Source organism: Budorcas taxicolor, chromosome 10 (genome assembly GCF_023091745.1).
Source record: "Budorcas taxicolor isolate Tak-1 chromosome 10, Takin1.1, whole genome shotgun sequence".
Lineage (NCBI taxonomy): Eukaryota > Metazoa > Chordata > Mammalia > Artiodactyla > Bovidae > Budorcas > Budorcas taxicolor.
Window position 1 is genome coordinate 34,537,429 of NC_068919.1, and position 23,835 is coordinate 34,561,263.

General features: G+C 55.6%; 1 protein-coding gene across 4 annotated transcripts; it reads left to right on the forward strand.

The window, feature by feature from the left end:
* Positions 1–703: 703 nt before the first annotated feature.
* BAHD1 (bromo adjacent homology domain containing 1) lies at positions 704–23,835 on the forward strand. 4 transcript variants are annotated; one of them, XM_052646749.1, is made up of 7 exons: positions 704–821; positions 14,994–16,433; positions 18,371–18,753; positions 19,701–19,860; positions 20,257–20,333; positions 21,081–21,181; positions 21,651–23,835. In XM_052646749.1, exons 2-7 carry the CDS (start codon positions 15,008–15,010, stop codon positions 21,838–21,840), a joined length of 2,337 nt encoding a protein of 778 aa, XP_052502709.1. In that variant the 5' UTR covers positions 704–821; positions 14,994–15,007; the 3' UTR covers positions 21,841–23,835. The 4 variants fall into 4 exon arrangements, with proteins under 4 accessions (XP_052502709.1, XP_052502712.1, XP_052502711.1 ...); XM_052646752.1 differs by having other exon boundaries at positions 21,090–21,181; XM_052646751.1 differs by having other exon boundaries at positions 18,374–18,753.

Here is a 23,835-nt window from a genome sequence, read left to right on the forward strand (position 1 = left end):
GCAGCCGCTGGCGAGCGTGGGGGTGGTCCTCGGCCCGCAGTTTTCTCTCGAGGGTGTCGGAGAGGAGAAGGGGGACGAGGGATGTAGAGAGGTGACCGCCAGGGGGGGTGAGATTAGATTTCGGGGTAGGGGGTATCAGCTAGAGGATTGGGGCTCCAGGGTCGGGTCACCATGGGATACTGGCTCATGTTCCGGAGATGAGAAAATCCAAGAAGCCGGCAAAGAAAACCACCTTCCTCCACCACCCTTGGCACCGTACCCCTCCCCCCAGGCCCCACCACTCCCCGCACCGCCTCCCCCGGCCGCCTCGTGCTGCCCCCTGCGTTGGGACGACCGACCCACGGTTCTGATTGGTTGGAGACCGGGAGGGGGAGCCGAGGGCCGGATTGGCTGGCGGGGCCAGCGCAGGGCGGGGCGGCTGATTGGCGGAGCTGGCAGAGGGGCGCGCTGCTGATTGGCTGGGGACGAGGAAGCAGGAAGGAGGGCGGCGGAGGCTCAGCTCTCGGGGAGTTTGTGGGGGAACCGCGAGCGGCGTAGCGGATCCCGGAGCCCGGCCCCCGCCGCCCGCCCGTCCGGCTGCCTGCCCCGCCCGTCCGGCCCCCGCCGTCCGCCCGCCCCGGCCAGGCGCGCCCGCCCCCCCGACGGCCCCGCCCGGCTGCGGCCCCCGCTCCGCCCGCCCGGCCCCGGCCCCCAGGAGGAGGCGCTGACGCAGCAGCGTGGAGCCCGGGAATTGAGCGCCCCCGGGGGGTTCCAGCCGCCGGATTCCAGCCCGGCCGGGGCCTGCGGGCGCCCAGAGCCGCGCCGTCCGCGCCGCCGTCCCGGTGAGCTAGGGGCCTCGGTCGAGGAGGGGGGAAGGGGCGAGCGGGCGGGCGGGAGCAAACGAGGGAGGCAGACGAGTGAAGGGGAGAGGACCGGTCGCCCGTCAGCGCGCCCCACCGAGCGCGCAGCGCCGCCGCCCCCGCCAGCCCGGGAAGGGACGGACGGACGGACGACGCGAAGCAGGTGCGGCCGCTCGCTCGCTCGCGCCGCCTCTCTCCCCCGGGTCCGGCGCCACGGTCCCGCCATCGGGGAGCGCGGAGCGCCTCGAGGTGACAGCCCCCGGGGGCCGCCCGCTTTGCAGGCCGGGGGCGGGGTGGGTGGCGGCCGCCGGGTGGCAGCTTGGCCGGGTGGCGGCGGCGCGGGCGTCCCGGGCCGCGGAGGGCGGGAGGACGCCGGTCGTTTCTTGGCCTCGGAGGAGCCGGCTCGCCTCCGAGTGCGCGGGCGGCGAGGCCCCCGCCCCCCCGTGCCCCCTCCCCCCATCGCGGTCCCTGAGGCAAGGGGCCGCGGCCGGGGGCGGCGCCGCGGGATCTCCCGCACAGGGTGGGGGGCGCCCTCCCGCGCTGGGAGCTGACCGGTTATTGCTGGATGGGGGGCAGGGGGTGGGGGCCACGCCAGGGCGGGGGTAGTATAGACTCGACCTGATCGGACTGGGAGGAAGGGAGGCGCCGAAGAAGGAAAGGAACCGGTTCGAGAAGCGAGTGTGGGCCGCGGGAGGCCCGTGCGGAGCGGCGGCCGAGTCCGAGGTGGGGCGGGGGGATCGAAGTTGTCAGACCGCCTCCAAGTGACAGCGGGACCCAGTGCTCGCGGCCGGGCCTGGCCCTGCCCTGCCCGCCTCGCCGCCTCTTCTCCGGGGCCGGGGGCCGGGTCAGGTCGGGCCCGAGGGGCCCGCTTGGCGGCGAAGCGCCGGACAAAGGCGGCGCCGGAGCGGGCGCAGGTGGTGGCGTCGGGGAGGGGAGCGGGTCCGAGCCACCCACCCCGAGGGGCGGGCGACCGGGCCGGACTCTGCCCCGGGGATTGCGGGGGCCGGGGCGACCGCCGGGAGGAGCTGCGGCACTGGCTCATGATTCCAGCCTCGGATCGACTTGCTGTTCTGGAAAGAGTGGGGTCGAGCCAGTGGGGCAGAGGTGGGGGTGTGCACGCAGTGGGCTTGGCCAGTGGCGACCCGGTTGCTGGACTTGCCCAAAAGACAGTTCGGTGAGGAGCTCTAGAGCTTGCCAGGAATGAGGTGTTTCGGCGAGAAGAGTCTGCCCAAAAGGTTAATCCCACCTGGGACATCTCCTAGTCTCCCGTTGTCACTGGTCTTAAGAGGGCAGAAGACCAGCTGGACTGGGGACTAGGAGATACCTCCCAGAAGTGCTCCTGGACAACCGTCTTAAGCACTTTTCTTTAGCGAAAGAAGGTGCTCACAGAGAGAAAGGAGAAGCTGAGTTGAGGGAGGAATTTAATGATTAAGTTTAAAAGGTTTCCTATTCCCTGAGAGACTTTCCTCCCACCCTTTCCACGGCCGTGCCTTCTGAAAAAGAGCGAAAAGGGCCCCAGAGAGACCGTGTGTTCTGGAGGAACACCACTGTCCTTGACCAACTAGAGGACATTTGGGAACCAGTGGCTTAAGCCGTGAGCCCCTCTTACCCCACCAGTGACCAAGCTGGGTGCTGGTTTTCCAGTTGTAAAAACCTACTCAGTGTTCCGGTGCTCTATCCTGTGATCCCATGCTTAATGGAAGAGTTGGGACCACAAAAACAGACTCAGGGTGTTCAGAGTGTAGACTTTTGTTAAAAATCCGGGTCCCACCTGGGGAAGGTTTTGATGATGAGCTGCTCCCAGCTGTGGTTGAGTGTAATCCCTCTTTGGGAAAGCAGCCTGTCACCCCTCTTAGTCTGAGCATGGAGTTAATTCATGGCCGCCCTCTGTCCCTCTCCCCAGGAGGGTCTAGACCCCAGCCTGGGTGGAGTTGAGGCTTGTGGGAAAGAAAGGGAGGTATTACCTCATGCAGGAGACTTAAAGTTTTTTTCTGAGGGAATTTAATTGTATGTCTAAGGTCCAGAGGATGATGAAGCATCTCAAGGTCTTTGTGTCTTCTGCGGGGCTACCCAGTGTGCATGTGATTCTTTTGGGGGCATCAGAAGGGGGTGACCTGGTCTGGCCACCAGAACTGAAAGGAGAATGGCCAAAACAATGGTTCCCTCTTTGGCTCTCACCTGGCAGGAGACTCATGCAAGTCAGATCAAGTAGTTAAGAGTTTGCTCTGTAGAGTTTAGCCGGTGAAGAGTTTCTCTTCTTTCTATCTCCCTCTCTTTCTTCCTTTCTGTTGCCCTGCTGTTCCCATGTCAGGCCTATGTTGTTGTCATGGCCTTCCTTTCCCTCTTGTTTGTACTGGCCCTTCTGATCCATTTCCATACACAGCTGCTAGATCATTCTTCATAAAGCACTCCTTCCCCTATGTCACTCCCCTACCCACAGACTTACAGTGACTCCCCGTTTCCTGCAGTCTCATCCTGGACAGTGTCCCTTAAGGCTTTCCCCTAGCCCCGATGTGCTGAACAGGTTTATCACCCTGCCTCTTTGCTCCTCCTGACTTCCCCAGTTGTCCCCAGTTAAGAGTCCCTTGCCGCCTCCTTCTCCTGCCTGAACCCTACTCATTCTTCATTTCAGACCACTCCAGGCCAGCGTTGCTTGCCTCTGAGATTGTGACCCTGGGTTTTATAACATGGCATCCTCTTGAGTGCTTTTGTTCTTTGGAAGTTTCTTAAGGATAAGGACAGTATGAGTATTAAACCTGTGTGTGCCTGAGTATTCCAGGATTTGTGATACAGTGCTGTGCATGTCATTTTTATTGAATGAATAAAAGCAGTTGACTGCTTAGTTGAGTGGGAGCAGAGGGGAAACCTGCCCTTCTGTTTCGCCAGAACTCCAGATAATATGGAGTCCTCGGTGGTTTCCGACCTTTTCTGCCTAAGGCACATACATAGGGCTTGTTTGGGGTGCTTTAGCGTGGGGAGCAAATGATTGCTTCTGATTTTCCAGCTGGTGGAGAGTCTGTCCTGTGGATTGCTCACATGACACCATATAGACATGAATTGGAAAAGGGCTGTAATCCTGTTTTCCTCCTACCTCACCAGGCCATTCTCCCCACCCGGCTTTGCTGCTCTTATGCAATTTTCCTTGTTGTCCATGCTAAATGAATCCATATGTTTTATCTCTTCTCAATCCTGGGTGTAAATATGGGAGAAAACGCGGTGCTGAGAGCAGAAGAGAAAGATTCCTGTTCTGGCCTGTGAATGGGGCTTTGGGGACTGATGTTGGAGGAGATGTTTATAGGGGCATCGCTGACATGGGAGGCGTGATCAGCCCCACACTGGACCCATCGGAAAGGACAGCTTATGATCCCAGCTCTCTCGGAACTTCCATTTTTTGTTTACTACCAACCCTGGACCATGGGGAGATGGGAGAGAGGGCTGGTGACTGGTTTGAGTCTAAACAGTGGAAAAAATAAATTCTGCATCCACCCCCTTTCCCCCAAACCTCCCCTTTGTGCCCCAGTTTGATGATTAATGGACCAGCATTTCCCTTCTAAGCGGGAAAGCCACCCCTCACAGTTGCCATGGCAATGCAGACCGCTCCCCCGTCAATTAAAAAAAAAAATCTGTACTAGTTCTCTCCTCCTTGCTTCTACAGTAGCAGGAGACAGGCTACCTCTGAATGAATATCCTGGCCTCTCTTCTCAGCTGCCCAGGCTGTTTTCTCTGTGTGTCCTAAAACACAGCCCTTCCTCTTTTCTGAGGTTCGTCTGAGTTTCTTCACTCTGAACAAATCGTGCCCCTCTTAGATCCAGCAGCCCCTGGAACACCGTTACAAAGAAGCAGAGAAATTTTCTGCCTTTTTATTCATCCACAATGTAGATTAAAAACCAGAAAGAACCTTTTTCTATCTTTTCCTTTGGGGTTAAAAAAAAGACAGTCCCTCCACACCATCTCTAGTTTGTAGAGGCTTAAGTTCGGGAGCATTCTGACATCCTTAAAGGAAGTTTCAGTAAACCTGGAAGGGATTCAACCTTCAACATGAGTAGTTCACATTGGAGTTCTATGGGGATTTTCGATTTATTTTCATTCCTCCCCACCTCTCTGTCCCAGCACTCAGGAGGACTTGTGTGTTTTCATTTTTATCTGTTCTTACTCCTCTTGGCCTTGCTCCGGCAACATCTGGCCTGAGCGCCCTGTCGCAAGGTGAGTCATTAAAGAGGGGAAAAAAAAATCTTAAGGGGAAAAAGTTGAGAGGCAGCCTGTGTCGAACTAAGGCTGCCAGTTGAAGCTGCCGGGTTTATGGAGCATTATACGAACAGCCCCAACATTAAAGGGCCTCCGTTTTATGAATGGGTTGTGAGGAATGTAAATAAAGCAGCATCTCTCAATGGGGAAGCATTTTACATAAGCAGTACTACCCTGGCCCAAGCATTTATGGGAATTTGCTAGCATAGTCTGGCAGGACTCACTTCCTTTGTGAACTTGCCATTGTGCTGGGGACTTTGGAGGGACAAGAAGAGTGCGCTTGGACACAGAGGGCAGCCCCAGCACTCTGCTCTGCGGGTCCCCAGCCTTGATGGGCCAGCTCACCCTGAGAAGATGGAGTCAAGAGCCTGTAGTGATTAGAAGCGTAGGCTCCCGGGGCCTGGGGTCCTGAGATTCTGCAGGTTCCCGCTTCACCTTCAGGCTGCTTCGACCTCCAAGGAACAAGGGACAGGGAGGTCCTGGGTGATGAAATCCTGCCCGGTTTTATGGGAGGCACCTAACTGGAGTAAAATAGACTGGTTTGAATTTCAGCTCCTTTGTTTCCCCTGCCCACCTCCTGGTTCTGCCACTAATGAGCAGCAAACCAGCTAATAGGGAGAAGGGACGAAGAGCAGCAGCAGTCGGGGGTGCTGCAGGCTGCCTGCTCAGGGCCAGACAAGTGCCCTTCGCTCCACTGAGCTGGCTTTGCAGAGCGCCTGAGCACTAGCCTGGCCCTGGGGTTCCAACGGAGGGATTGCTGTCCTGCCCTAGGCAACTTGGTCTAGAAGCTGAGGGTCTGAGGATTGTGGGTTTGGTGAGCAGGCCTCAGGGCAAAGTCATGTCCAGGACTTTGTATCATGTCCTAGGAAGGATTTTCATCCAGATTCCATTTTTCCCAGTGAGAAACACCTGCGAAGTTGGGTGGTTATTAACCTGACTCAGCCTCCCACCAAATAATAATAATAATAATAATAATACCCTTGAGATAGATCCTCTGCAAGCATCAGGAGTAATAGAATGGCTTTTTCTCTCAGCCTCCCTGAGGTTTTGAAACGGGAACTTATTTCTGAGGCACCATAATAACCAAGTTACCAGGACAAAAAAATGACAGTAACTCGTCTTAGTTAACAGGATCAAGCCAGGCAGACACTCAGGGCTTACGTTTTTTGGTGTGTTGCTGTCTCTTGTGACCCCCAGGCCTCATCTGGAGTGGTGCTGGCCCCAGCGGGAGATTTGCTTCTGGCCTGGGCACTGTGGAGTCTGAGAAGGGGAGGGTCTGCCAGAGACTTAGCCCAGAGCTCCACTGTCCCTTCCATTCTCAATGCCTGTTCAAGCCTTCACCCTCCTTAGATGCAGCTCTTTCAGTTTCCTGCCTGAAGAGGAGAGGGGTGGCCCACACTCAAGCCCTTCTCCAACTGCAGCTGCATGTCTAAAAGTGTCTGGAGAAAATTCAGTTTGTTAATCATGTTTTCATCTGGTCAGATGGTTTAGAGGTGTATTGTTATTGGCCATGCCATGTGACTTTAGTCCTCCAACCAGGATTTGAACCCCAGCCCGGCAGTGGAAGCATCACATCCTAACTGCTGGACTGCCAGGGAATGCCCTGGAGTTGAATTATTAGTTTTTAGAGGACCTTTGTAGATATCACAGGAAAGGTATTAGGGTGCTGCTTGATGCCAGGATATTGTGATGTGTATATCAGAATGGAAGATGGAGTCAGGTTTGGCAAGCCTGTCTCAGTATTGGGGGCAGAGCTGTTCTCTGCCTGGAGGGGTTCACACAGTTTGGACAGAGTGTAGAAAAAATTGTAAAATGGATAAAATGACTGCAAGAGATGATCATCAGGGAGAATTGGAAGGACTTGAATTTATTCAGCCCAAAGAGGTAGCCAAGAGGTCAGGTAATATGTCTTTGAATATTAAGATGACTGATTGGAGTGTGTTGACCGAATTTCAGTCTTCATTGCAGTTCGTGCTGGAGATTTCATCTGATTCAAGAGACGTGGTTAGGATGGCGGGGGGCGGGGAGTGGACTATAGATTCTTTTCCTAGATTTACTGTAAAATCAAGAAAACCTGTCTTTGCAGCCCCTATCCTTTTCAAAGATATAAAATGGGTTTGTTTTAGAAGTACATCTAAGAACATACTGGGAACTTTGAGTAGACTCTTCTGTAGAAACAGTCTGTAAAACTATGTATATGTTCCCTGGCCAGTACATAGATGCCATTTAATCGTAGTACATCTTCAATTCCTTTGTGGTGAAAAATCAAGAAAAACTAATAATGTGTTAATGCCAATACTTAAAACAGCTCAGAAAAGCAAAATCGCACATGCAGGATTATTGGCCTGTGACTCAGCCAGCAGCCATCCTGTGTTGCGGTTCGGGGCGTGGACTTGGGGACTGACACCAGCTGCCCTGCCTCCGCCCTTGATGGTGCGGGAGTGTGGGCAAGTTCTCTTACCTCTCTGTGCTTCTGTTTTCTCCTTGTTAGGATGAGATGATAACAGCCCCCAGGGGGTGGGGAGTGGCAAGGATGAATGAGAGTGATGGTGACTGTAAGATGTGGAATGAGAGAAATATTCTCCCGAGATAGCTGGGCAGGTTGGGAGGGAGAAGGATGGTAGTGGAAGAAGGTTGCGCTGTGTAACATGAGAGAATTCCTAAAGTAGCCCATTGAACTGTGGATTACACTAAAGAGGCATGGTGGACTCCTAGGGATGAGGGAGAGCTTTGAGGTCAGAGTTTCTTGTCCTGGGCTCCAAGTGGTGCCATCAGCCTAGGGTAGAAATGTTATATGAAGGGGAGCAGGTGGGCAGCCAGATCTTCATTTGTTCAGCAAGCTCTTCATAAGCCCTGTGGATGAGATTTACTGGTAAGGAAGGCAGACCCCGCCTGTCCTGGTAGAGCTTGCATAATGGGAGTGGCACTAAACACTTAGTTAATTAGTGAGATATTCAGGTTAGGTGCCTGTAACTCTAGTAGGGGCTGCCTGTGGTTCTGTTTGTGCTGGTGGAATGTTGGGAAGGCCTGGTCTTGGGTCTTGTTCCCCATGGCTGTTTCATTCAGGGAGGTCAGCACTTCGCTGGGAAGGCCAAGGGCAGAGCTCCCATGTTGGCCTGGCTGGCCAGTTTCTTCATTCAAGACACTAGATAGCACCTCTGGTCTTGGCAAGCCATCTTAGACATCTAAGTTATTGGTTCCTGGAGTGTCCTGGTGGTTGAACCAGCCACATACCCTTTGCCATTCTTTGGCAAGTGCCTGGAGCAGGCTGGTGAGCTGATGTGTTTTTTGGAGAACAGGGCATCAGTCCTTGAGGCTTCCTCCTGGTGGGCCTGTTGCTGAGCCTTGAGGCTCCGTGGCCCTGTTCCTGCTGTTTCTCTTCTGCACTTTCACTGCCAGGAACAAATAGGTCCTGCCCCAGCGGGAGATTTGCTTCTGGCCTGGGCACTGTGGAGTCTGAGAAGGGGAGGGTCTGCCGGAGACTTAGCCCAGAGCTCCACTGTCCCTCAGCCTGGAGTAATTCTGTATGGAGCCAGTGGTGGGCAGTCTGGGGAAAGTTGCCTTCGTCTCCTGCCCTTTCCAAATGTTTGTGAAGCAAATTTTCTAGGGTGCTACCCATTTCCCACTGGGCTTGGTACACCTGGCATGAAGTAGACCCTCAGGAAGAAGCTGGAAGTTGCGGCTCGGGTGTGCCCTCTGGGAAGCTGCTTTGGAGCTAAGTTCTCTCCACCAAGCTCTGAGCACTCTGCCACAGCCCTCTCACAGACTCTTGTCCTCTATCTTCCTAACAGCTCAAGCTCCAGTTGCCCAGTCTGTTTTGCACTTTCCCTCAGCTCTTAGCCTGATAACTTAATATGTAGGGGGCAAGAATGAGCTTTTGTTGATCGCCTGTTGTATACCATTCTTATTTAACCGGGTGCTCACAACTCTGCTGTGTCGATCAGGAAACCAAGGTTCAGGAAGTTCAAGCTGTTCGTTGATCGAGCCCACTTGGGATTAGTGGCAGCATAAAGTGGCTTCCAGCCCTGTGTGGGTCTCACCTCGCTGAGTTGTGGCGAGGGGCCAGCAAAATGTTGGCCGAATGAGCAAAGGTCATAAGAGGTGCCGTGTGCCCGGGCGTGAGTGGCGGGCACTCTGGCTTAGCTAGACCGACGCCTGCCCTGAGAGGTCTGCCTGGTGCACACTGGAGCAGGGCCCCTGAAAGAAACTAGGGGAGGCAAGTCGCCTTTGGTAAGGACTTGTGCCTTTAAAAGAAAGCCTCTAAAGACTAGTTTTGTATTGCATGTGATTACCTTCTAATTTGTCAGATTTGAGTTTCTTAGAGCAGAGCACTGCAATATGACTAAAATACAATGCTCTCTGCCCACTGTCCCAGCTCAGGGGGCTGTGTGTATAGATTGATTCTAGATCCAAGGGGTAGATCTTGTCTGCCTTACTCTCAGCCCCCTCCCTGCAGGAGGGGCCTTGCCCTGAGACTAGGAACTGACTGTTTCCAGTGAGAAAGAGGAGATTCCACCTATTCTACTGTTCCTGTATTCCTGTGTGTGCATGCTAAGTCGCTCAGTCACGTCTGACTCTTTTGAAACCCTATGGACTGTAGCCTGCCAGGCTTCTCTGCCCATGGGATTCTCCAGGCAAGAACACTGGAATGGATTGCCATGCTCTTCTCCAGGGAAATCATCCCAACCCATGGATTGAACCATCGTCTCTTACATATCCTGCATTGACAGGCGGGTTCTTTACCAGTCGGATACGGATCAACTTAGCACACACGTGCATGACATCTGACTTTTGTGTCCAGAGCCAGAAGTTCATGGAGGTTCTAGACACCTGTGTGTCTGGGCGCTCCTGCAGGGAGGGTCAGAGTGGACAGGAGTAGCCAACGCTGGGGCTGTGGGACTGGGCTGGTTGGCACCCTGGACCTTGTGTCAGGTAGGGGTGGACCTTTCCTGTACCACTGCTCCCACCTCTCTGGGCTTTTGGGAGCCCCCAGTGTGAAGTGTGAGGAGCAGGTGGTCTGACAGACAAGAGGTAGGCTTGGTGCCTCCAGGGCAGGCGAACCCAGCTCCTCAGATGGCCGCCAGACCCCGGGGCAGCCTGTAAAACCAGCCTCATCCAGACGGGGCAGGCCAGTTCTCTTTGGTCGGCCACGGCGCTTCCTGCGCAGGAGTTTGTAGGAGCCCAGCCTGACTGCAGAGTGAATCGAGTACCCACAGCAAGTGAGGCTGAATGGGCACCAGGGAGGCCTTCTCTCCTCAGGGGCAGAACCCTGGGGCTTGAGCTCTGCGCTGCCAGAGCTAAGACTCCTGCTCTCTCGGTGCCTGTGCTGAAGCCACAGTCAGATGGTGGCAGCAGGCAGTGCATGCTCTCTGACTCATCCCCCGGGTCTTGAGCATTTGAAGATCTCGCCTTTCTTGTTTCTTGGAGGCCTGGAGCTGTTGTTCAGGGTCTGTGGGATACAGTTTCTGCCCCTGCCCTCTGGCTGCATTGTTAACGGAGCCCCTCACCGTCACCTCGCACTGGGTCCCTCTCGGGAAAGCAGTGGCGCTGCCGAGTTCCCCGGGGTGGACTCTTGGGTGTTTTCAGTGGAACAGTTGCAGGGCAGGGTTCAGATGCAGGCTCCGTTTTCAGAGTTCTCACCGCCCCCGCTGGCTCTGGCCTCCTAGTGTGGGGATTAGAGGGCCACGGTTGGGCTGCCCTCCCCTGTCTGTGGATCTGAAAGAGGGGGATCCCCAGGATGTTGGCCTGCTTGGCTCCTGCATGGTGACTAGTATCATTCTCACCACCACTCTTAACTAAGCTTCCTTCTGATGTGTCTCTTTGGGATGAGGAATCTGACGTTCAGCAAATTTAAGTAAGTTATTCATGATGGGCAGACTTGGCGTTTAAATCCAGGTCTGCCTGACTTAAAGCTTTGGTTTTTTCCATTTTACCAGCTCTGGGGGATTCAAGAGATACCAGCCGCATCTTTATTTGGCTTTATCACAAGAATTTCGGCAGCTTCACCTTTCTGTTTTTCCATGAAGTAATATCAACTGAGTTTAAAAGAACAGTAGCTTGCCTTTGTGCTCTTGCTGCTTTTCTTCTCTGATAGAAGCTTCAAGAAACTCAGTGTCCATTTGAAAGTATTACTCCTTTGAGAGGTGGGGATTATTCCAAAAGAGATTGCAGAGGTGGGCAGTGCTTAGCTTGGTGCCAGCTGCCTGGCTTTAGGTGTAATTGTAGGGAGGTGGCTTGGGGCAGGGCCTTTCTTGACCCTCACCCAAGGGGCCACCTGGGTCAGCTCTTGCCTAACTAAGACACCCCCTCCAAGTACTCCCTCCCATTAAGAATAAACCAAAAAGCCAGAATTTAAAGTGCAGTGGTAAGAGAAGTTTCAGGAAGAGCATTGGGGTGGGGGTGGGCTGGGGTGGGGCATGGGTCCTGAACCCCTAAGGGTGAGGTGGGGGCGTGGTCTAGAGCCAGGTAATTTAGGGAGACCCCCTGGCAGGGCTAAGGGCCGCTTTCCAGCCTAGTGCAGCCTCTGCAGGAGTGAAGCAGACTTGACCTGCTCACTCAGGCCCCCACCCCACTCCTTTCCCCTCTGGTGCCAGTGGCCCATCTCCTCCAGGCCTTTGACCTGCTCTCACACACAGTACCTTGGGGTGTGCTCCACCTGGCCTAGTGGGTGGTGGGGGCTGGGTACAAGGTGCTGCTACAGTTTGAGGGTAAACTCTCCTTTTTCTGTTTCTGTGGAGATAACTTCACACAGCCAGGCAGACTTGTGATTTTGGATTCAGCTTGTGATTCAATGGGTCTTCAGCTCTGAGGACCACCAAACAGCCACTATGCTTCATGGCAGCTGTCAGACTGGTTTTCTTCAGTAAGAGCTTGCTTGACATGGTCTCGGCAAGCTGTAATATGCCCTGGGGAGTCTCTCCTAGGAACCTTCTCCCAAGGGGGCCCAGACTACCTGTCCCTGGGAGGACAGGGCTTCCCAAAGAAAAGGAAGGTAGTCTGAGAACCTAGGCACCCTGGTGGTGTGTTGGCAGTGGTAGGAAGTTCCTGGTTGAGCTAGTCTGTAAGTGGGAGAGACAGACAGGGGAGCTTGGCAGAGCTGGAAGGGAAACCAAGCTTTCCTGGTTCAATGGGATCTTCCCTCATTGAGCTAGGCCCCCCTGCAGGTTAGAGGGGCCCTGGCAGGCTGGGCACCCCCTCCACCCAGCCCCACCCCAGGGAAAAGTTGCTGCCGAAGTTCTCACACGTCCATCTGGCTTCAAAGCGTGACTCACTCTCTTCAGCCTGGAGTGAGTGCGGTAGGCAGCAGAGACCCCAGCCTCTTCTGGGAGGTTGTTGGGGGTTGCCGTGGCTGCCTTAGGCACCACATGAGAGCTGGGAGTTGTTCTGCGGGTGACGAGATTTGGCAGATTCAGGGGAGGCTCGCAGGAGGCCTTTATGCTTGATTTGGAAATGTGACTTGCACCCTGTGATTTACTAGGCTTCCCTGGAGCGTTAGCCTCAGGGATGGTGAGTGTCCCTGAGGGACTGGAGGGCTGAGAGGGAGATGCAAGAGTGAGATCCTCGGCAGGAAACAAGTTCTCAGGTTCTGGGGACAGCTCCCGAAAGTGGAAGGCTCCCCTCCTAATCTTCCATGTTGAGAGGGAAAGACTGAGTGGGACCAGGTATCCCAGAATCCCTGGGCCATCCACTCATGTGGCCGGTCTACCAGCCAACTAGGGGTGGAGAACAGACCCAAGTCCTTCCTCGGTCTAAGAATTCTTCATTGACCAGACTTGAAAACACCTCCCTCTGTTTGCTTTCCATTTCCCATCTACCCCTCCTTATTCTGCACTTGGTGTCCATGTCCTTAAAGGCCAGGTGACCTCAGCCTTGGCCACCAGCCATTCCCAGGCTGATTGCTGTAGTCACTTGGGGCCTGTTGAGGGGCTCTGGCCCCTGCTCAGCTGTGTGGTCTGTTCACTGTTCTCCAGGCCTTCTGGGAGTGGAGGAGGCCTGGGTGCGGACTTCCCCAGGAAATAGATGTCCTTCTTGTCCTTGCTCCTTCACCTCCGGCACAGGGGTGCCCTGCCAGTGAGGGAAGGGCCTGGGGTTGTAAGCACCTGGGATGCTTTTGAAGGTGAAATGAGGCATTGCTAATAAGCATGCTGAGCAATCAGGGATGGGTGGTCCCCCTGATGAGAAGCAAGAAAGAGTCTTAGGGAGCCTAGCAGATGCCTGGAATTTTTCAGGAGCACTGCAGTCTGTGCTTCAGGAATGAATGGATTTGCCTTCTGTGACTCTCTGTCCTGCCTGGGGCCTGGTCTCTGGATTTGCAGGTCCCCGCACGTGGCCAGAGCAATGCCTGGCATGCTGCCTCCCTTTTCCAGTTTTCCAAGTTCTTTCTCAGGGCTGAGGGAAACCCACGCTGCCCTCAGCCTGGTTTTTGAAGCACTGTTTCTCACCTAGTCTGGTTTATCTCTGGAGAGAAGAGACCCAGTGATCCCAGACACTGGCCCAAGGCCACAGGAGCTACTGGAAGGGCTCTGGACTCCCTGGGAGCCCTCAGGCTTGGGACTTTCAGGGTTAAATCCTGGCCCTGCAGGGACTGCTCCCAGCTCCTCTTGTGGAGTGAGAGTGAATAACAATAGCAGTAGGGAAATTAAATTGAAAAGCCAGAGGGGGGTCGCAGAATGCTGGCGAGGGCAGAGCCCAGTCTGACATCTTACTTGGCATCACCTTGCTTTGTTGGAGTATAGGTAGAAAGTGAACAGACCACCACCCGGGGAAGGGCCGGGGAGGGAGCCTCCCACCCCGCCCCTCAATTCTTCATTGCCTATGCCATGCCAGCTTCCTGCACACAGCCTACTTTGGCCTTTTTCATTTAGGAGGAGACTCAGGGGGCCCCAGGTATGTGGGAGGTAGGGGTATCTGCCATGCACATTTAGGGGGTGATGTCTGGTCATGGGCATTGTCCAGGGGCTGTAGGTTTCCTGTGATTCTCTCCTCCATCCTGCCCCTTTCTGGCATCTTGCCTACCTGAAGGGAGTCCTAATAAAAAGGGCTGGACTAACATGGCTGAGCGGCTTTGTCCCGAGTCAGTTCTTCCCTTTGGTACTTTCTTTTCCCAGCTCTTGGTGGCTGGTGGACTTTTAAGGCTGTACCACAGGTCTAGAGTGTGGTCCGTGGGTCTCCTACCTGGGAACACTGGCCCAAAGCTTACTGCCATCCCTCCCCCAGGTACTGGGCTGTTTGGAATCTGAACTAAGGTGGGGCTGGCTCCAGGGGCTGGGTGATACCTCCCCTCACAGGCTCCTCACAGCCAGGCCTTCATCCTTCAGGGGGCTTTGCAGCAATACCCAGGTTATGGCTGTCCACTGTACCTGCCAGGCAGGTGTCCTCACAGACTAGACTTGGCCTTCTCCACAGCCCAGCAGGCAGGTTCCTCATCTCAGCTTCTCACTGTCCATCGCCTTGTCCTCCTTGGCCAATCTCAGAGGCCCCAGGAAAGGGGAGGATTGATCATGTCTTTGAGGGACTAGATGGACTCCCACCACCCAAGCCCCTATCCTGCCTCAGTGTCCTCAGAGTCTCTTCCTGTCCTGTGATGAATATCCAGTGGGAGAAAAACAGGTGGAAACAGCTGCAAATTTTGTCCCCAGCCTTTTCTGTCTTCTGATTCTGGGTTTGCATTGCGCCATAGGCTCCCCAGGTGCTCGGTTCAGAGGAGAGTGGGGTAGCCAGTCCAGGCACAGCTGCTGGTAGCCTGACCCCACTAGACTTTTGCACTCTGGAAGAGGGGTCCTAAGAAAATCCAGGCTGGAAATTAAGTGAGGGTAGGCCAGAGTTATTGCAGCAGGTGCTGGAAGGGCTTCAGTTGGGGAGAAGGCAGACCAGGACAGACTTTTCTCATTGCCTGCTTCCGTCCTGCAGGTTGGAGATACTCCATGACACACACTCGGAGGAAGTCTCTGCCCATGCTGAGTTCGGGCCCCACAGGCCGCCAGGAGCCCCTGCAAATGGAAGGCAGCAGTGTGGAGCAGCGGGGAGAGGGCGTGGAGCCCGGTCCTCCTGAGAGCACAGAGCACCTTACAGGGCGCCGCAAGAACTACCCACTGCGGAAGCGCACGTTAGTTCCCGAGAAGCCCAAGGCCTGCAAAGTGCTGCTGACCCGCCTGGAGAACGTAGCCGGTCCACAGAGTGCAGATGAGGCTGATGAGCTACCCCCCGACCTGCCCAAGCCCCCTAGCCCAACCCCATCCAGCGAGGACACTGGCCTCTCACAGCCCCGCAAGCGGCGCCTGGCCTCCCTCAACGCCGAGGCCCTCAATAACCTGCTGCTGGAGCGGGAGGAGACCGGCAGCCTGGTGGGCACCCGCCGCAGCCGAGGGGGGGACCCCCACCGCAGCCGGGACCGTGACCGGGCCGCTGGAGGCTGGGCCTCCTCTAAGAAGCGGCCCCGGCTTGGGAACCTTGGAGAAGGAAGTCGGGACCTGTCTCCAGAGCTGGCACCAGATGAAGGGGCCCGCAGAGATGGTGATCCAACTCCCAAGAGATTGGCCAGCCTGAATGCAGCTGCCTTCCTGAAGCTGAGCCAGGAGCGGGAGCTCCCCCTGCGCCCGCCTCGTGCCCACCCTGAAGCAGATGGGCACTCTGCGGAGCCACCAGCACCCAAGGGCCTGAGGCCTAAGTGGGCCAAGGTCAATGGCAAGAACTATCCCAAGGCCCGACAGGGGGCTGGCTCTGGGGAGGCTGCAGGCCCACCTAGCTGGCAAGGGTGCCCTGAGGAGTCTTGGCCATCTGCTCCCCATCGTGGGCCAGCCAGCCAGCCACCTTACCAGCCCCTGAGCAAGGCTCTGGAGAGCCCCTTGGGGCTGCGGCCACAGCTGCCCCTGCTGATGGGGGGCCAGGCAGCCCTGAAGCCGGAGCCTGGGCGCCCAGGGGAGGAGTCACCTGCCCCCAAGCAGGAACTGCACCAGCCCTCGTTCCCCACACCACAACTCTCCCCGCTCCCGATGCCTGGCAACCCTGCTGACTACAATGGCCTGTATGGTCGGCCTGAGCTCACCACATTGGGCAACTTCTATCTGTACTGCAGCCAAGACGGGCTGCAGTGTGGGGGCTACTCTTCCTGCCCCATGCTCCCCGAGGGCAAGCTGTCCCCAGTGGCTGCACCTAATGAGGGGCTTCTCTTGGCTCCAAGCTCAGTGCCTGCAGGCACCCCTTTCCAGCACCCTCCATGGGGTTCTCGCTATTGCTCCGACGAGGATACTGGAGCGAATGGCTACAGCATCTGTGAAATGTTGTCCACGTCTCTTACCCACTTCGGCACTACCTGTGGCGGCTGCCCCTACAAAATGCCTTTTGCAGCAGGTATGCCTTCCTAGAGGTGGGATATCCCAGGGCATCTCTGAGATGTGGTGTCCCAGGAGGGTGGGCCGTGGACTGGGGTGGGGTGCCTTGCCATCTACAACTGCATGGGAAGGCTAGGGGTTTTGAGAAGGGCGGATTCCCCTGATTTTGTGTGATCAGCCTAGGAAATTCCAGGAAAGAGGCCCATGTTTAGTTCTCAGCAGCCCTGCTGTGTCCCTGCTGTCTGTAGAGGTTTCTAGACTTGGCAGTTGGCAGCACTGTGGTGGTAGAAAGGGCAAGGACAGTCTCTCCTGCCTCCCCTCTGGGATACCCATTCTTAGACTTTGAGTAGCAAGTTAGATGTTGAAATTAGCGCTTGTGCCATGTTGTTCCCATGTCCCTTTTGCCTTCCTTGAGGAAAACTAGAATTCCTTATTTCCCAGGAACCCAGACCATCTGCTTGCCAACCAAGCGCAGTATCCATGGGAGGGATGGTGGATACCAGGCCTGGTAGGTGGTGCCAGCTGTATCAGGATAGTTTCATCCTGGCCGTACAGGCCTTGAAAGAGAAGTAATGCTCACACTTAGCATCGCCTTGCTAGGTGTGGACCTGGTGGGCACACCCGGAGAACAGACAGGCTGCTCTTGGGGCCTGTGGCTTTGGTGTGTACCTTGCCAGCAAGATCAGACACCTGAGAGTCTCATGCTGTAGCTGATGAGACAGCCCTAAGTGATCTCTCTGACCCCACACTGGCAGGAGTGTCTTCACATGCCTCTCCAGGCTCCCTTCCGGGCGGAAATGACACAACCAGAGCCATGCTGGCCAGCACGTCTGCCATGCTGCTGGTGAAGTGAGGGGCCATGCCTTCTCAGGGCTTTCTGCCTTCTCCTCCACAGCCTTTCTCTAAGGGGTCTATAAAACAACTTAATAGACCGCTTGACTCTCGCCAGACTTGTTGTTTCAGGTTCTGGCGTGAGTAGGAGCTCTGGAGAAATGAGAACAAGCTTTTATTTTTCTTCTGTACCACTCCCTAAGTTTAGTCACCTAACCTGTGGGACCCTAGACCCTTAGCCCTTTGCCCTGGGACACCAGTAAGCACCATGTGCCAGGTGCTTGTTCTTGGTGCTTTATATATGGGAGGCCATACGGCATGTTAATTGAGCACAGAGTCTGTGGCCAGACTGAAATGTTCTCCCCAACCACGTGATTGATTGTGTGACAAACCAGTAAGCGCTCTGTGTCTCAGTTTCCTTAATTGTAAAACGAGAGTAGTGGTACCCACCTCATGGGCTTGTTGTAAGGATGAGATGAATTGATAGAAAAATACTTAGGACATACTACATGATACTGGAAACTACTGCTTCTGTGGCAAGGCACTGAGAGGTAAAGGGACTTGCCTGAGGTCACACAGCTGGCGAGTGGCAGATCAGGGACTCACATCCTCATCTAGCTTCAGATCCCCTGCTCCCAAGCACTGTGGAGGCCTTTAGAAAAGGAATATTAAGTCAGAGCTAGAGATGCTGTTCCCATTCTCCTTTCAGGCTAGAAGAGGAGGTGGAGATGTCTGTGGGCCGGTCTCCCAAGGTCAAGGAACACCCTTGGCAGTCACTGATCATCTACCTTAAGGGCCTCTGACCCCACCTGCCACTGCATTGACCTTTGGGTTCACACTTAGAATTAAGATGGAAGCAGGTTTCCCTGATAGCTCAGTTGGTAAAGAATACGCCTGCAATGCGGGAGACCTGGGTTCAGTCCCTGGGTTGGGAAGATCCCCTGGAGAAGGGAAAGGCTATCCACTCCAGTATTCTGGCCTGGGGAATTCCACGGACTGTATGGTCCATGGGGTCGCAGAGTCGGACACGACTGAGCGACTTTCACTTTCAGACTCTGAAAGCAGATGTGCTGGGGATTCACTGCTTGTCCTTACCTGCCTTGATTCCCTCTCTCATTTTCCCAGAAGGCTGCAGATCCCTGGGCCAGCTGGAATTTCCTCTCCCGGCAGCCGGCCACCCTGCCTCGCCTGCCCACCCCCTCCTGGGGTGCCCTGTGCCCAGCGTGCCACCTGCAGCAGAGCCCGTCCCCCATCTTCAGACACCCACCTCGGAGCCCCAGACAGTAGCCCGCGCGTGCCCTCAGAGCGCCAAGCCTCCTAGTGGCTCCAAGTCAGGTCTGCGCACGGGCTCCAGCTGTAGGCACACTGCGCGGAGCAAGGCCGCCCGCAGGCCCAGCCACCCTAAGCAGCCTCGTGTCCAGCGCCCACGCCCCCGCCGCCGTCGCCGCCGCCGCACTAATGGCTGGGTGCCCGTCGGGGCTGCCTGCGAGAAGGCCGTCTATGTCTTGGTGAGCGCCAGCTCCCAGCCGATGGGGAGAAGGGAGGGTGGTGGCAGGGACACAGGACCTGCAGCGAGGTGGATCCCAGGAACCCCATCTCTGGCCACTCTGAGAGGTGACAAGGGGTTCCAGCTCAGTTTTACCCTGGGGAGGTGATCACGCTGCCCCAGCCTGCTCCCCCAGCCCCTCCTGATCCGGTGTCCTGTGCCTTGGGGAGTCAGGGAATACACAGTCAGTCACAGCTGGTGGCTGCCATCTCTATCACTGACTCTCAGAGAGGCCTCCTGATGAGTGTTCACCTCTCATCCTGGATTGTAAAGTAGAGGACTTCCCTGGAGACTTTTTGGATAAATATGTACAGGGGAAATGGGGATAAGCTTAGGAAATTAGTGACACAGGAATGTCTGGGATGATGAGAAGAATGTCGGCTAAAATGTATCGAGCACTTCTCAGGGGCCAGAACTGAGTGAAATTTTTGCATGCATTATCTGCTTTCATCCCCGCCACTGCCCTGTGAGGTACGCCGCACCCTGTGGTCCTGTAACTACCCTCATTTGAAGACAGGCTTAGCAATAGATTAAGTAATTTGCCCAAGGCTTCGCCACTTACCGTGGTGGTTTAAGAGTCAAAATCAGACTGTCCATTAGGAAACTTGAGGACTGCCCGGTGCTGGGGGCTTGGAGTGTGAAAGCCGGCTATCGGGTGAGGTATTCAGACACAGCCCCAGAAGTTTTGAGTCATTCTCTTAGCTCTGCTCTCATTTATCACCCTTTCTCCCACTCTGTCCCAAAAGCCAGGCTCAGGGAGGAGGGGACAGAGCGCTCACCGCTTTTGTAGTCTGCTGTCCACAGTGGTTTGACTGCTCTGAGGAGATCACAGAGGGAAACAACATCACTTCCTCCCCATGCTGAGTGTGGCCCCACAAGCCTTGTTTGTGTCACTGGTTTGTTGCTCAGGATGAACCGGAACCAGCCATTCGAAAGAGCTACCAGGCAGTGGAGCGGCATGGAGAGACCATCCGAGTCCGGGACACTGTCCTGCTCAAGTCAGGCCCTCGAAAGACGTCCACACCTTATGTGGCCAAGATCTCTGCCCTCTGGGAGAACCCCGAATCAGGTACCCCCTGCCTAGAGTCCAGCTGGGCACTAGTTTCCCGCGTTCTTAGCAGAGTCTGCCTCCCTCTAAGCCAGCGTCTGTCTGTTGCTCAGGGAGACAGCCTTGGGCTGGGCTTGGATCAGCTCATTAATCTTTCCGGCTATCAGGGACTGGGCACCCATCACCCTGCCTCACCTGTCAGTGCCTTTTTCTCCTTCTTCCTCCACACCTAACAGCATTCTCGGCCACTGAGTTACCAGACTTGGCCCAAGGCAGGGGATGGGGTGGCCGGAGCTCGCAGGATTGGCCCAGGCTTTGAAGTTGGATGAGCCTCCAGGGCAGGTGGCTAGCCCGCCTGCCCATCTCAGTCATTCTGGAGTTGCCAGCTCAAGCCCTGATTGCTTCTGTTTCCCTCAGGAGAGCTGATGATGAGCCTCTTGTGGTATTACAGACCAGAGCACTTACAGGGTGGCCGTAGTCCCAGCATGCACGAGGTGAGCTGCCTGGCGGCGGGAGGCAGGGGCATGGAGAGCATGGTGCGGGGGCCGCAGCCTGGCTGGTCTGGCCCCTGGACTTGTCACCTGGGCCACCAGAGAACCTGGGGAGGGGCCAGAGTTGTAGCCTGTTTTCCTAAGACTGCCCAGTTCATGTGTCAGTGGGTCTTTTGTCCTAAAAGGCGGGGCAGAAAGGGGCCCCTAAGGCAGGGGGTGCCAGAATGGGAACAAGTATATACGTCCTCCTGGTGACAGGAAGGGGGAGTGCACACCTTTAGTGTCATGCGATGTGAGAGGGAGGGGAGGAAAGACTCTCCTGACACACCCGGCTATCTCCCAAGCTCTGCACTCGGAGAGGTGATGCCATCTGGGTGTGGTTGCTCCACCCCCAGACTGGACTCCCTTTTGCTCTTTTTCCCCTTGCTGGGACCTTTTTCCTCTAACCGGGAGGATGTGCACCAGCTCCTCTCTTCTCCCCTGGGCTGGGGTGGGGTCAGGAGGCTGATCTTAGTCAGGGGCTGGAGCAGGCACCTGGCTCCTGAGAAGGACAGGACCTAGGAGGAATGCCCTGGGCTGTTTGATGGGATCAGTTAGGCTGAAATTCCAGGAAAGCTCCTTGGCTTCCTGGGCGCTAGCTGGAGTTAATCTATTTTGGGTCAGGAGTCCCAGCAGAGTTCATGTCCATCTTGCTCTTGGAGTTAGGTGCTTCCCACCCTGGTAGCCAACCTCCTTCTGTCTCCCCTCGAGCCTTTGCAGAATGAAGTTTTTGCATCGCGACATCAAGACCAGAACAGTGTAGCCTGCATCGAAGAGAAGTGCTACGTGCTGACCTTTGCCGAGTACTGCAGGTGGGTGGCGCCCTGTACCCCTGGCTTGCCTCTCCCCTCAGACTCCCCAGACTATTCGTGGGTTGCCTATGATCCCCAAGGGGATTTGACTCATTGGACCTGACCTCCTAGAACTTTTTTCCAGTCTGCTTCCATCATCTGATTTTTATAGGAAAAAAAATAAAATCGTTCCCCTTTTGAGGCAGAGTGAATTGGGACAGAGTTTCAGGGGTGGGGATGGTTACAGTACTGCTGTCAGAAGGCAATCAAGGAGAATTGGCAGGTGTTTGGTAGGGAGGTTCAGTAGGTGTGGGTCCCCAGTGACCAAGAAGGTGGAGTGGTGGTTGGCAGAGAGGGCATAAGCCCCAGGACAGGAATGGAGGCAGCAGCTGCCCTTGGGGAGGCTGGAGGGGATGTCCAGCTCTCTGGGCAGGGTGGGGAAGGAACTGGTCTTCCTGCTAAGACAGCTGTGAATGGTGTGTCACTGCAGATTCTGTGCCATGGCCAAGCGCCGGGGCGAGGGGCTTCCCAGCCGAAAGACAGCACTGGTGCCCCCATCTGCGGACTACTCCACCCCGCCACACCGCACAGTGCCCGAGGACACGGACCCTGAGCTGGTGTTTCTTTGCCGCCATGTTTATGACTTCCGCCATGGCCGCATCCTCAAGAACCCCCAGTAGCCTCCTCACACCCATGCTGGGGCTGCCCACGGGCAAATGGGGCTCAGGGCAGGGGGCACTGCTTGAAGCACAGCACTTGGTTAAGGGGCCACAGGAGCTCAAGGTGGCTGGCCTGTGGTTCTCTTGTGGGGGGAGGGCAGGGGCCCCTGTGGGATTGGGCCCCATGGGAGGGAAGGGGAGGCCAGGGTATAAGAAAAGCATCAGAACCCTCAGCTTGGCCCAGGGTGCCTCTCTGGGGTCCATGGGCAGAGGCTCCTAAAGAAGCAGTCTTCCCTGAGGCTGGGCCAAGCCTGAGGGGCATGGGCCCTGGAGGGACTGGGGGAAGGTCCTTCAGGAACCATGCCCTTCTTGATCCTCCCCTGGGCCCTTCAAGGGGGCATGGGAGCCAGCTTTACCTCACCCACTGTGACCCGCTGCCTCCGCATTAGCCTGGGACCAGGCTCTCCCAGATTCTAGCACAGCTCGGAGCCCATTCCTTTGAGGCCTGGAGAGCCAGTGTCTGGCTCCCAGAGCGTTGACTTTCTCTTCCTGGACTTGGGGCCTTTCTCTGGCATTCCTCCTTTGCCCTTGCAGTAGCCCTTGGTGCTGGGACAAGTTACCAGCCCTCACAGTCATGGGTGTGGCCCCCTCGTGGGAGTCAGCTTCCTGTCCACCTCCTGGTGAAGGCCACCCAGCAGGTCTGGCTTCCCAGAAGTTAACTGATTAACACGGGCTTTGTCATGTCTGGGAGAGCAGAAGAGAGCTGGGAGGGGGTGGGGGCAGGGGGCAAGGAAAATTGCTACCTGATTTATTGAAGACTTCTCCTCTTGCCTTACACTTGGAGGTTCTAGGAAACCTCTTGCAGAACTTCACACATGACTCTTCAAGCCACACCCACCTGAAATCAAACCAAAGGAGTGCTGTGGCTCTCTTTGCCCCCGACACCCCTTTCCCTAGTCTTTTGTAGATTGCACTAATTTACATCCCAGCAAGAATCAACACTGTATCAGTCCACAGACCTGCTGAGCTGCAGCCACGCACTCTAGGAGCTAAGGACCTGCATTTTTAGTTTGTTCCTGTTGCCAAGGGGCCCTGTTCTCACCTCATGCCACTCCCCAGAGTAGATTAGGAGGCTCAGCCCCCTGCTGTCCTTGCCAGGAGTAGGCCCTGGCCCTGGGGCACTCTGGGGGGGCTGGAGCAGCCTGGTTCTTTCCTATTTGTACCAAAGAGGAGCCTGACGGGGAGAGGGAGCGTGGCTTGGGCCTGGTGCTGGGCGCATGCTCAGCAATTCTGCAGGGTACCACCTTGGGGACAGGAGCCAAGCAGGGCAGGACTGGGTCCCCCTCCCCTAGAGAGGGGCAGACACAGACCCCACAGGCTGAGGAGGTTGCAGTGGGTGAGGACAGTTGGGCAGGAGCTGGAGAGGCAGGTGGAAGCAAACCCTGAGGGCACACCCAGCAGTCCCTAGCCCTGCCCTGTCCCTGCGCAGACGGCTCCTCCTGGACCATTCAGAGGTGAATTCACACATGGGAAACCCAATCTCAAACCCCAAGGGAAGAAACTCGGGTCCCTTACTGAATAAGCTGTTTGGAGGAAGACATCAGTCAAGGAGGGTGGGGCAGTAAGAGAGGGTGGCAGAGTGGGAGCTGCTAAGGAGCCCAGCCTCACCCAGCAGGAGGAGGTGAGGCCTCCTCCAGGGAGGTGGGGTCCACTGCCCAGAACTTAAATGCTTTTGAAATCTCTTAGATGTGGAAATATTTTTTGAACCTGAAAATGCAGCTGGTAGAATTTCAGTGGAAGCATAATTCATGTAAAATATATTTTAGTTGATATTTTGTAAAATGCACTTTTTGTGTGTGTCGACCCTGGTTTCTCAGATCTGTATTTCAGTGTTTACAAGGGAGGGAGGGCCTTTCCTCACCTCCCTTTTGACAGAGATTAGAAGTACTTCTTTAAGAAAAAAATAAATTTGAGAAATTGTATTGATTTAGAAAAGGACCATTTTCTGCGTGTCCT